The sequence below is a fragment of the Tachypleus tridentatus genome, chromosome 8 (assembly GCF_004210375.1).
Source record: "Tachypleus tridentatus isolate NWPU-2018 chromosome 8, ASM421037v1, whole genome shotgun sequence".
NCBI classification, from domain to species: Eukaryota; Metazoa; Arthropoda; class Merostomata; order Xiphosura; family Limulidae; genus Tachypleus; species Tachypleus tridentatus.
The window spans coordinates 31,805,255-31,818,676 of NC_134832.1; the positions used below are offsets into that span (position 1 = coordinate 31,805,255).

General features: G+C 33.4%; 1 protein-coding gene across 2 annotated transcripts in view; it reads right to left on the reverse strand.

Moving 5' to 3' along the window:
- The window catches only part of LOC143222106 (general transcription factor IIH subunit 1-like), a 39,003-nt gene that overhangs the window by 16,005 nt on the left and 9,576 nt on the right, over positions 1 to 13,422 (reverse strand). For both annotated transcript variants that reach the window (XM_076448054.1, XM_076448056.1), the window contains exons 3-6: positions 12,236 to 12,437; positions 8,988 to 9,084; positions 4,982 to 5,138; positions 584 to 733 (exon numbers count right to left, since the gene is read on the reverse strand). In XM_076448054.1, coding sequence (XP_076304169.1) covers positions 584 to 733; positions 4,982 to 5,138; positions 8,988 to 9,084; positions 12,236 to 12,437 — 606 coding nt within the window. The remainder of the gene's footprint in view (positions 1 to 583; positions 734 to 4,981; positions 5,139 to 8,987; positions 9,085 to 12,235; positions 12,438 to 13,422) is intronic.

A 13,422-nucleotide genomic window follows, 5' to 3' on the forward strand; every position in this document is an offset into this window, starting at 1 on the left:
GTTCATCATGAACAACCAAACAAGGATGTAATGGGAAGGAACAACCTAATTGAAAATGACTTTTATAGAAAACATTGTCCTTTATGCTTGTGTGTCTGCAACAGGTAATTGCTATATACACAACTGAGTTACATCATAGAGAACTAACTTACATAAAGTTCATGTCCCTAGTTTATGAAAGCTGGTCCATAATAACTCTTTAAATATTCTTTCTTTCACAGGTGGCTTAAGAAGAAAACAAACTAAACTGAAATGGGCCATAGACTTCCTAGTTTAATTGTCACTTTAAAAATAGCATCAACCTGAGCTGCTTTTGTAAAGTTTTCCAATACCTTCTCTACAAACAACACACAGAAACAGGGATTTGCTGTCCATTTGACCTGCATTTGTTCCAGACAAGAAAAGAAACTGACACAATATTAAACATAAATTCAATAACTTACAGAGAAATTTGATATAATATGTGACTTCAAAGTTCTTGACAAATGAAAAAAAACTGATCACATATGGAAGGTAAGATCAATTTTATATACAAAGTAAGCAAGTACTATATTATTCAATTTTTAATCATAAGCCAACTCACCTTGTTCATCATTTTTGGTGCATTCTGAAAACAGGTCTTTAGATCCCGTATTTAGTCGGTCTCTGTGAAAGTAGTGAGATTGGAAGAATCTTGTCCAAAACTCACTTTCTGACAGTTTGTGAGGGACATTTTCTAGGTGTTTTCTTTTAACTAAAAAAATGTTGGATGTGTTGGGTACATCAATTTAATTAATCCTTCTGAACTTTAGTCTTAAAATTATTCAATTAACTTTTTGGACATTTCAAAGTAACCATCCATAGTTAGTAAATATTCAACTTTCTGAATTTTAATTAACATTTTTCCTTTCCTGAAAATGTATTTCAGATAGTTATTCACCACACTGCACAACAAAGACCTGTTACCTCATGCCATTGTTATGGAGGTTTTTGCTTGTGGCATAAGCCTCAAAAAATGCTCCTATCCCTAAATGTACTAACATGTATTGTGTCAACCTATGATGTAATTAACATTAGACTATAGCCCTCCACCAACAGAGGCTATACCTCCTCATAAAATAATAGCAGTTAACAAAGGCTTGCTCTTCATAAGGGAAAATATATATGCATCAGAAGTGAGGAGTTATACAGAAGAGAGTTATATTGTGAAATACATTTTCAGATAAGAAAAAGTTAACTTTAAAAACCTTTACTTATCTCTCTCTGCAACAAAGAGCTAGAATCTTGTATTAAGAATATGGTGGAAGAGTAAGTGCAGATAAAGAAATTACAAAGCTATTGTCAAAAAAAGAGATGGTGGTAAAAAGATGTGCATATGGGTGGACTAAGATTACTCAACTAGCCATTATTTTATAGGTGGTTGGCAGACTAAGTGTGCATAGTGTGAATAGAGCAATAAGTTAGGCCATTCCATATTGGACAAATACTTACCAGAGTAATCATAAGCAGAGAGAAAATATCACAGACCTGAGGAGAGCATATGACCCAACCAACTGACAAAACACCTGAAATGGCTTGGCTTATCGTGTGATAAAGTGGCTTGTACTACACATGTTTTCCTCGTGAAGTACAGTCAAAGGATATAACAAGTTAATTAACCCTTCTCAACTATCTTGCGTGGAGCAGACACAGATGAGCTTAGCACTTTCTATACTTTACTGCACGATGCAGATTTTTTGAAAAAAGAAATACCCCTGTGTGGCATTGATGGACACTTAGTGGTTTATGTTGTCTCTTGTGTATATGTATATATTAACATTGATTTTGTAACAACACTATGACAGAAGGACAACTGAGGCTGTCATAAAATGTACTTACATGTCAAATGTTACAGGAATGGAATCCATCACTATGCCAGCCACAGAGAAGCAATTATAATGTGTTGTGAATGATATCAGAAATCTTGGAAGAAGATGAATGTAGAATAGGCATAAAGAAAGAGAATGATTCAGAAATTAGACAGCCAGAAAACAGAGATTTAAAGTTCAAATGTTTCCCTATTGTTTGATGTAAGACAATAGAGTATACTTGTCTAAATGGATTATCATCAGATGACCTCAGAGATGAGACTGAAAATAACAAGTTCAATAAACAGACAACAGTTTCAGGACATTGATATGAAGGGACTGCATCTCTGGAAACCTTGGATAGGGTGTAAATGTCCAGAACTGCTCCTTCCCACCTCATAAAATGAGGCTTTGGTGATCAGTTGCAGATCCAGGCAACGTGGGGGAAGAGCTGCCCAGTGTTCATGTGGGATCAATCAAGACCACAACAATGAAGGGAAAGATACTAGAGACAATAGGGAATATCTGGGCACATTCTATTGATTAGACAGGTTCCACTCAAGAGGATTCATAGGAGCACATTGAACAGGAATAAAGAACTTGAACAAAGCCAGAGTTCCCAAAGAAATAGAATTTCTCATACACAAAGATTAGAAAGCATAAGAATTTTTGTAACAATAAATTTTATGTCTAAAAACTTTAAAGAAGGTATGTGACTGGGCCCACTTAACACCCAAGTTGAAAAACTCTCCCAGGTAAACTTGTATAACTTGAATAGCCAACCTAAAAGGACATAGGAAGAAGAAACCAATTGTTCATATAGTACTAGAAATGGAGACTTAATGAACGTATTCACCATATTAATACTCTCACAACCCAAATTAAAATATATGAGGCCATGGATAACCCAAGGGTAGAACACATTAATGAAAAATCCAATTATAATGGATACATTAGAGAAAGCAATGAGAGATTAGATAAATTGGAGTGGGAGAAGATCCTTCCAAACATCAGATTTGGTCATTCAAAGAATGGGAAAAAACACCAGCTGCAAGTTAAGAAAACTCTCCATCTTGATCTAAGGAATGATAAAGAGACCTATAACAGGGGGCAAAAAGGAGCATTAAAAATGCTAATAGAGATTAAGAACCTGTTCCATGATATTCATAATCCATAGAGAAAATACAGGCTCCACTAGGCAGATAGGATCTAAGGGGAATCGAAAGACAATCATAGAAGGATAAAAGAAAAGGCTGATTGCTATAAAAGAAGAAAGTATAATGCAAAGATCAGCTGTAAAGAGAGTTCACAAGATAAAAAAAAAGGAAAAATTGAGCTCCCACTAAGCTGGAGATGAGATTGTATCCAAAAGCAAGTCAACAAGAGGGGGATCTCGGTAAGAAACAAGACAAGAAACAGGAGAGGTGCAACCCATTGAGACATATGAAGCTGAGAAATATGTTGGAGGTCTCTTGACCATGAAGTTTGGAAATCCAGTCATCAGAGAAGACAACTGATAAACAACCTCAGTTCATGCTTCTAAAGTGTAGAACATCAACAAAGATCTCATCTCAAAGGAAGAGAGCTAGACAGAGGTCTTTGAGATATGACTAAGATAAACAGACAGACAGGCATTCTAACCAAATAAATTCCCCGAACAAAGAAATTGGTCAAATGAGATACTGCAGAAGAAAAAAGAAACAAAAGTGATTTAGCAATCAGAACAAATGTCCCCATTGAAGTTCTTGGGGTTGTAATGGGGAGCCTTTGAGAAAAAGTGATGTGTACACACATAGCATAGGTACTGAGTAAAAGTAAGACAAAGACAAGCAGATTAAGAATGAATAAGAAAAAAAGCAGCAGAAGTCAAAGCTTCAAGATGTAAAAGAGATTCAAGGAAAGCAGAATCTTGATCATAGGCCACAGAAAAAGTAGGAGTCACTGAGAAGCTGAAATGAAATAGTATCAGTATGAACATCAATATCAGGAGAGCAAAAAAAATATGTTAGTAGGAGAAAGATCATGAAACAAAGATAGCCCAATACTAGCCAAAATACATCTGGGTTTGGTTTGAATTTTGTGCTATCTGTGCTAATCATCACTAATTTAGCAATGTAAGACAAGAGTGAAGGCAGCTAGTCATTACCAGCCACCACAAACTTTTGGGCTACTCTTTTACCAACGAATAGTTGGATTGACTGTCACATTATAATACTCCCACGGCTGAAAGGAGTAAGCATGTTTGGTGGGTCTAGGATTTGAACCCGCAACCCTCAGAGTTCAAGTCAGGTCTCTTAACCACCTAGCCACGCCAGGCCAAAACATCTGGGGATAGATAAGTAAATCATCAAAAGACAAGTTAGGCTCAGCTGAAGCAACAAAAATATGTGATCAAAGAACATGGAGAAGGTAGAATAGACCAACCTCCTTTTGCACAATGGCTGGAACACTGTTAACTATCATTGTACCTACGGCAGGAGTGGGTTCCAGAAGTAAAGTGTCAGTGCCTAGGGAGATAAAAGAGATGTGGATCTGGAGATTCATTGCCAAAATGATTCACAAAATGTTTTTCTTTCTGGAAAGTAGTAGTAAGTTGAATTAACAGTAAAAAAACTTTACTACAAACAAGATGAGTAAGACAATAAGGTTTAACTGAAATTTACTAAAAACAAAAGCAATGCCAAAGCCATGCAATTCCAAAAACCAGTATACAAATTTTAACAAATCTGAAGACAAAAGTATGAGCTTTTGTTCACACATTAGTGCTCATGAAGATGTGTCATCCTCCAACTGGTTAAGGGCTATAGTCTAACAAAGATTACAACACAATACAGATAAGTATGTGTCGTGGTAAGAGGTTCATTCAAGACTTGTGACATGCACAAAAATATTTTTGGCAGTAGCACTTAGTCACAACTCTTTCTTGGGTAGGGAAAGGACTAAGTATTGCAGAAAAAGCAAATAAACTATCAGATAAATACTGTTAAAACTATAGTTTTTTGCTTATGTTTATTTGTAAAACATATATCCCTTAGTAACAAAACAAAAAGTAACAAGAAAGCTTTCAATTTTTAAAACTTGTAGGATGGAAAAAATACAATCATTTTATATGATTTTATATGAGTTATAAGTAAATATAACTTTTGCATATTTACCAGCTGGATATGTTCGGAATATTGATTCGATAATATCTGCTGTAATATTGTACTTAAGACCATTACATCCATCTGTTTGAGGTTTAATATCGGCAAGAAAAGCAGCTGAAACTCCAACATTCTGCTTTACAGTCTGTTTAACAGTAGCTTTTCTTTGCTAAAAGGAAGAGAGAATACTTAAATACACATATATTTATTGTGCACATTCTTACAAGTAAAATATTTCTTTCCCTACTAAGAATTTCTATAAACATGTAAAGTCCATTGAGGTCTTTACCAGTTGTAAAAGATTGAAATTACACTTGAAAATAAATGATTCATCTTTCAAAATGTATCTTTTAGTAATTAACATACAAGATCTGCTAAGGTATTGTCAAGTTTGAGTGTTTTAAACTAATTTTAGTCCTGTAGAAGTGTGATACATTGGAACAAGTAAAAATATTTGTGAAAGTTGGACAAATTTACTGATGTCTTGATTGTTTGCCTAAATTTCATATTTTTAAAATTAGGTTAATTCCAAACATATGCTAATGAAATACGAAATGCCTTTCCTTTTTAAGTTGCTTTCATGATGTCATCAATTATATGACTTAAGGTTTTAAATGTCTATGACACAATACAGATCATACATCAAGTTAACAAGAGTTCTCTATTCTTTCAACTTCCAAAAGCATGCAAAAGCTCTGCTTTCCCTCCATAATCCAAATTTCTCAGATGTGGTCCTGGCTGTGGAAATGTGTTTCAGAGGTAAGTTAGCTGTTTAAAATTTATTTTATTTATAAAAATGTAAAATTCAAATCAGAAGATTTGTCTTTTAAAATACTGACAGCCAGAATTCCTGTAATGATATGGAGGAGAGAACAGGAGAAAGTTATAAGGACCACCAAACACTGGGATAACTGATAGTAAGATAACAGTATGGCATGTAGGCATACCTTATTCTCCAAAGTTCTACAGTAATGCAGAATTATTCCAAATTATTGATTATTTGGTTTTTGCACTGTCATGGCAATGTTTCAGGGTGTCTAACATTATATTTTTAGCCACTTTTAACCTTTATTCTTTATTTTAGATAATGTCTTCTGTCCACAAGAATATTTTAGTGTTTAACCTTGAGCCTCAGATGAACTAGAATTTATGTTGCTAGCCAAACTATCACATCAACTAAACCTGACAGCTGGAAACAGCTATCATGGAACAGAGTTCAAAAGACAAAGCCATCCACTGAAAAAAGAATATGAGAGACTTCTCAAAATCCAGCCCATTTCTTTGTTCAGTTTTACTTAACTTTCATTGTCACAAGTCAACAGCTTTTATCTTGACAAATCTAAAGCTGGCATGCTATTCAATAATACAGTAGAGACAATCATTCACTTGTCTATGCAGGCATGAGAACTATTTTTCTATGTTTTACCTAAATAAAAGTTGTTTACATTGTCATTTGAATCTGTTCAATCTGTTTACTTCACATGCATCTTAAAATTCAGTAGTTATCAATTACAGACCATTTTCCATATTTAATGATCAAATCCAATATTAGTGGGTCTGCCTATCCATTTCATGTTGAAAAATTGGTTTTACCTAAAAATACCACAACATTCTAAACCACATAAAGTGGAAAATGTGATGAAAATGAGGTTTAGTAAAAAGAAATGGATTGTATTTATGAGATATTTATAAAGCAAAGCATTTTTTTCAGAAGGGTACTCACTATCATAGAAAACATTTAAGTAGCATATAAAATGGGGGAGGCAATAAATAAATACCTGCAAAACAATGTATCTTCTCATATATAATCACAAATGGTAGTGTAATAAGTATGCAGGGTCAGAGGACAATGAACTGTCCTGTACCTGCAATCAAATGTTCTCATAGGATGGAGCTAGTAATCTACAATAATAAAAAGGTGTGTCTATGTGTGTGACTATGACAGCTGGAAAGAACCTAGAAACCTAAAGTTTGGCACACATATTAAGTAGACCCTGAGGGTATATACCTAGGTATTATTATTTATCCATATGACTGTGCATTTGCATATCTATGAGAGGCAAGCTCAGGAAAGTCCGTATAGAACAAGAGTGGTTTCTTAAATAACAATTTGTAATATGTAATATGCTTAGCAATAAAAGTATATAAGTTATACTTTTACACTAAAATGGGTTCAGAATGCACACACTATCAACCTAATAACCTGAGGAAAGCCAGGTACTTTTACTACTTAATAACTAATAAGTGAACAAGCTCTTGGGGCTGAGGCCCCCCTTTGTCTTCACTTGAAGAGACTATCAAAGTTACTGGGTACCCAAGAATAATTGAAAGACCCAGACAGACATGAGGATGGGCTTAATATCCCTAAGACAATGACAATACTAATAGGGTAAGTTTGTGTGTGTGTGTGACTGCTGTAGCTCCAAGATGAAAACCGAGAAACCAAAAATTTTGCACCCATACTAATGCAAAATCAGGCTGACAGAAAAACTAAGTTAATGTTTCACTTTTCATGAGGTATTTTTTCTTTAACATATCAACACCTGGATATTACTACTTATCCATATTTTGTAGATTTCAGATTCTTCTAGTAAATGTGAGATTAGTGATGCAGAGAAAAAAACTTTCAAAATCAGCTGAATACTGGGGAAAAAGGGAAGACAGGTGCCTTGAACAAACCATGATTGGCAAGGTGTCAAGGGAAAATAAATGTTGTGTGGCATAAAACCTGCCTCAGAATAATGACAATAACTGCTATGTAAATATCATTGAAGATGAAAGTATCAAAATTAGTCAAATCCAAACATACAGGGTAGAAAATTATGAGTCAAAGCAGAAAACTACATGGAAGAGCCAATCCTCAAAAAAATTATATCAGAGCAGTAAACTCAAAAAGTAAGATGAGTAGATGAAGATGACTTTATTAGTAAACTGTTGGAATTTAGCTTATTTTTAAAAGTATGAGCAATGACACAAAAATCAGGAGAAACTGAAAAACAAAGATTTAAAAATGAATATTCTAATATGACATACACCAAACATTACCATTACATAAATTAGTTTAAGGATGAAGAAAGAAAATACCAGAGGAAAAAAAATATCAGACTAGCAAAAGCTTCTTTGGAAAAAGAGGTGACTGATAAATCTATCTTCTCATACAATGAAGTAAAAAATGACTGGGAAATTTGTTTTTTTATCATCATGAAAAAAGGATAATCTTCACAATTCAGCATTCACATCAACATGAAATCAATCATGAACAACAGTAGACAACACAGAGTTTATGGCCTGAATACATTGATCAATATAGGCTGACAATACAACCATGCAACCTCCATGCATGCTAGAAGCAAACTACTAGGTTAAGGCCTCAAATAAAGTTCCAAAATTTCCACTTTTGGTAAAAACATTTGCAGAAGTATTTATCAATGACTTTAGAATTCTTTGTGATCAGTTTAACAGCAGAATGACTGTACAGAATAAACTTGAACCATGATGAGAGAGCTCACATATGTTTTCCAAACATATGCACATTAAGTTTGTGGAAGGTTGAGAAGAGAGAATTCTGGGTAAGATGACATATGCTCTGCATTACATCAAGGGCATGCAGAAACTTATAACTGCTAACAGCATAAGAGAAAGCTCAACAAGGAAAGGCTTTTCATATTTCAAACCATGGGATATGAACACAGGGTTTGAAGTCTTTCTTATATGAACATCGTACACAGGGTTTGAAGACTTTCTTATATGAACATCATACACAGGGTTTGAAGTCTTCCTTGGTAAAACTATTTTTTATTTTTTTCCCAAGAAATTTCTAGAAATATTTTCTTTTTGAAATTAAGTCTCAAGATGAACATTAACTGAAGTTATGTATCCATGTCCATAAAACACACTATTTTTATTACATTACAAATTCAGTTGCTAGCGTATGTTCTTATGCTAATAATGTGACATTATTTTCTGAAGTAAAAGTTTTAATCAGTCTCACAGAATACAAGTTTTTTTTTAAACTTACAGCAGCATGGTTGGCCCAGAACTCCTCAGGAGTAATGACTTGACTAACAACCAAATCTCTATACAGCTGGAAAAGCTGGGGGTCCTCTTGTAGCATTCTACATTAAACCATATTCATATTCACACAAATGTAGGTTATAAGGATTAAGTACAGTGATGTAGAAACTATTAATAGGCAGTGTAAAAGAAAAACTTCAATAATTTCTTCAAGATGAAGCACTATAGTTACAATTCAAATATGTTAAATATTTTGAAAAGGAAAAAACATAAACCCTTCTCTAAACCCTTTAAAACCATATGACACAGAATAAATTCTAATAAAATAAAATGTATACATTATTCAGAGCCTTTGGTATTTAAAGTATATAACTAGTAAAAAATTATTATATACACATGTGAATGAAAAACAAACATATGGTAAAAATTCAGTCCATCAACACCATGATTTAATCGCACATTTCACCTCATTTATATTTAAATAAAATCTATTCAGTACTGTTCAAAATAATTTAATATTTAAAAAAATTATAATTTATAAGCCACCATACAGAGAAAAAATTCAATTTACAAAACTACGCTTTTCTATAAAAGCTGAATACCAAAAAAATTCCTCACAAATAAAGCTTTATTGTAATCATAAACATAAAAAATATCTATGAATAATGGACAAAATATAAAGTACTAACTCCTTTAATGCTGCAAAGAGCAGTAAGATGTTAGGATGTCAAGTAAATGGATATGCATGTTACAATGTGGTCAAACTATACTACAATTTATTATTCCTGTTAAACTATAATATTATAGATGTAATTCAACAGTTATAAAATACATAAGTAGAGAATCTGATATGAAGGTATTCTGTTCTGTGAAATACATAATTTTGCACAAATAAAAATCTTTCACAAAAATACAGTATTAAATTTTATACTTTTACAATTAAAATTAATTACAATCTTGCATCTGAAATACTGAAAGACTTTCCTTGTTGAATTTGAGCCTCATTTTGTCAACAAAACATGTGACTAAAAATTCAATGTAGGAAGGGTTGAATGTAGTTTTAACAATATAAGCATTTTTCTTCACAATGTGAATGTTGGTTGAGAACTAATGTCTATTAGCATGAATTTCATGTTTGGTAATCTGCAGAACTATTAACAAATTATTTTGACTCTTGTATCTTAATAATTTACAGAAAATGTTTCACTTTTCATGAGGTATTTTTTCTTTAACATGTGAGAAATCAATGAGAACTAATATTATCAGGAAAGAATTTGAATTTTTGTAACTTGAATTAGTATTTGTAACATATATCAAACCTTGTACCTTAATGAAGTTTTGATGTTTTCTATTCAACACAGGATCTCTCCCTTAACCAGAGGCACTTCTGCAGAAAGGATAAGACACAAAAAGTAGAAAGTTTATCTGGTTTTGGGAGAACTTATAGAGGATGTAGCATACAACACTCAAACCAGACAAAAACTGACCAAGTTATGACTGGCTACATCATTAGCAGAAACTCCATTGTTAATAACTTACTGTTGTGTTACTAAGGGGTCAGCTACACAAGTCTTCTTCTTTGCCTCTTGTTGCATCTGTTTTCAGACTAAAATCAGGCAAATCTTCAGCAGATAGCTACTGATTGTGACTGGAACTTTACTTCTCTTTGGATTGTCATCAACCCACCATTATTCTCTTAATTACCTGCATGTGCAAGGTTCTGAAATGTTCTACTTGCAACCTGTGCAGCTTCTGTGAATACAATTATGATGCACTTTGTGATGGCAGTTGTTGAGGCAAATTCATCAATCAAATCTGAATATGCTGTGGCAGCACTCACATGTAGGCTTGGCACTGAGGGACAATAGTGATAGTAGTGACAGTTATTTATCAGATCAGAAGATTATGAACAAAGTCTCCAACTTCAAACAAATACTGAAAAATGGCCACATAATTTGTTTGATAATAATAATAAAAAGAAATAATTTGTGTGTGTGACCATTGTTGGTAAAGTAAGGCAATTACTCGAGAACCTTGTAGGTGTCTTTTTGACTGCTCATAACTCTCTACTAAAATAACTTATCAACATATAGCTTGCATATTTGAATACAATAGATTAACACTTTTAAACAGTTTATACACCACCTCCAAGAAGCAATTATTGGAGTTTCTTGTTCATTGCTCTTACATCATAAAACATTACTTCCCCTTTGGCTGAGGAACAGATCCCATGTTAAAAGAACAATAAACATTTACACTGAACAATCATGTATGCAAATGTCATAAAAAATGTCCTTTTCGTCTTTTCAGAGTTCAATGAAAGTACGAACAATAATAAGTCCACCAAAAACAAAACTGTTTCTCAGCTTGTACAATATACTAAATAGTATATCAATTAAGTGGAATGGTTACTTTATCCTCGTGATTCCAGTGCATTTTTTTCTTTTTCTATTAATGATAGTATGAAATAAAAAATAAATGTGTAACACACCTTCACCAAGCCAGTTTAATTTTGAATTAGAGAGAAAACTCATAACTTGCATGTGAAACATTTTTAGTTGTGATATCTTGTAATTGAGTGCACAAATTTATCAAACGTACAACCAATCAGAATCACTTTTACTACTCTACAGTTATATGACCTGCCTAAACTACTCATTAAAGAGGTTAGATACAAAGAGTTCTGAATGAAGTTGATGGTTATGCTGAGTGTCTCAATGACTGTGAGGTTAAAGCTATTCCACAGCAAGACAGTTTGAACCAAATGGCCTTATCAAAGATGACAAACTGATCAACTTTTCTAGTAAGAGACAATAGATCTAGTAGTGCTTTCAAAATCTGGATAGAGGGAACAAGTATTAAAACTTGATGATACTGCTCCCATGCCCCCTAATAAATATAAAACACTAACAAATAAACACTCCTGTTTGAGACAAAGCTCTAAGAGATGACAAAACCATTCCCCAAATACCTTTATCTTTCAAATGCAATGCAAAACACTATCTACACCAACTCCTCCCTTACAGAATGAAACCATCCAGACTACCATATTTATTCCTAAATTTTGAAAAGCTTCCCATGCATTCACACATGCATAAATATTTCAGTTATACAGGTGCTATTTCAAGGTTATTAGAACTAAGAGGTGTTGCTATTTAATGTTTTCAAAACCTTTAATGGTCATTTAGAAATTTAAAGCTTTCAAAAATAACCAAGCCATGCACCAATCCTACCACCACAGTTCTGACATACCTGTTCTTCTCTTCCAATTCTTTATTAATTTTACGTTTGAATTTGGGCAGTAGTTGTTGAAGCAGCTCCTTCACGTCATTCCTGTCTTTTAGTTGGACTTCAATTCCCATGGGATTGACAAAATGAAAGGTAGTAGCATCGCCACTATGTAATACTACTTGTAGTTGAATTTTTTGCTTTCCTTCAGGTGATACCTTCTGCACTTAAATTAAAATATAAAACATATGACAGTCATAATATGATATTTACACCTGTGTTAGTACACTGGTTAAGTTCATAAATTCCAGTATTAAATTTTACTATCAATAATGTATAACAACAAAAATCTCAAAACCAACAAAGTTCAAAGAGTTTAAACACAAATGCTTGGCTTTTTTTGGATTGTACACTGAAAGTTAACATTTTCTATACTCACATGTGTATTTCAGACAGGTACTTACCTCACTTCACAACAAAGAACTGTTATCTTGTACCACTGCCAGGAAGATTTCTGTGCATGTCACAAGTCTTTAACAAAACTCTCACCACTATATGTATTAATGCAGACTACACCAACCTATGATGTAATCATCATTAGATTATATCCCTCCACTAATAGGAGAATGACACATCCTCCATGTACAGTAATTCCCCTAAGTACTAGCATTTGAACAAAGACTCATTATTGGCAAGGCAAAAAAAAATATATATATACATTTGACATAAAGAGGAAGGTTCTGCAGAGAGATGAGTATATAAGTGAAATAATTTTTCAAGTGAGGAAAATTTTAACTTCAGAAACATTTACTAACCTTTCTGTGCAACAAAAAACTAGAATCACACATTGATAAGATGGTGGAGGGGCTGATATGTGCATAGAAATTTAAAAGATGAATTCTTATCTGTAACCAAGCATCAGAAAGGGAAAACTCATGGAGTGTGTTACTCATTTGAAGGGAGGTAGCCTATGAAGGTATCAATTGATAAGACACTACATCCTTGTCATACACAGAATATCTTTTGCCCAGTGAAAGTGGTAGGGCTATATGTACTGTGAAAAGAACCTTCTGTTGCACAGGTGAACAGTATGAATGACAGTTCAACTGACCAAAATATCTCCCCAGACAGTTAGCAGAGCATTTTTGTGTAATATGGCTGCAGTAGAAGTAAGGTTATACTGTAATGGTGAAATACCTACTAGAATGACC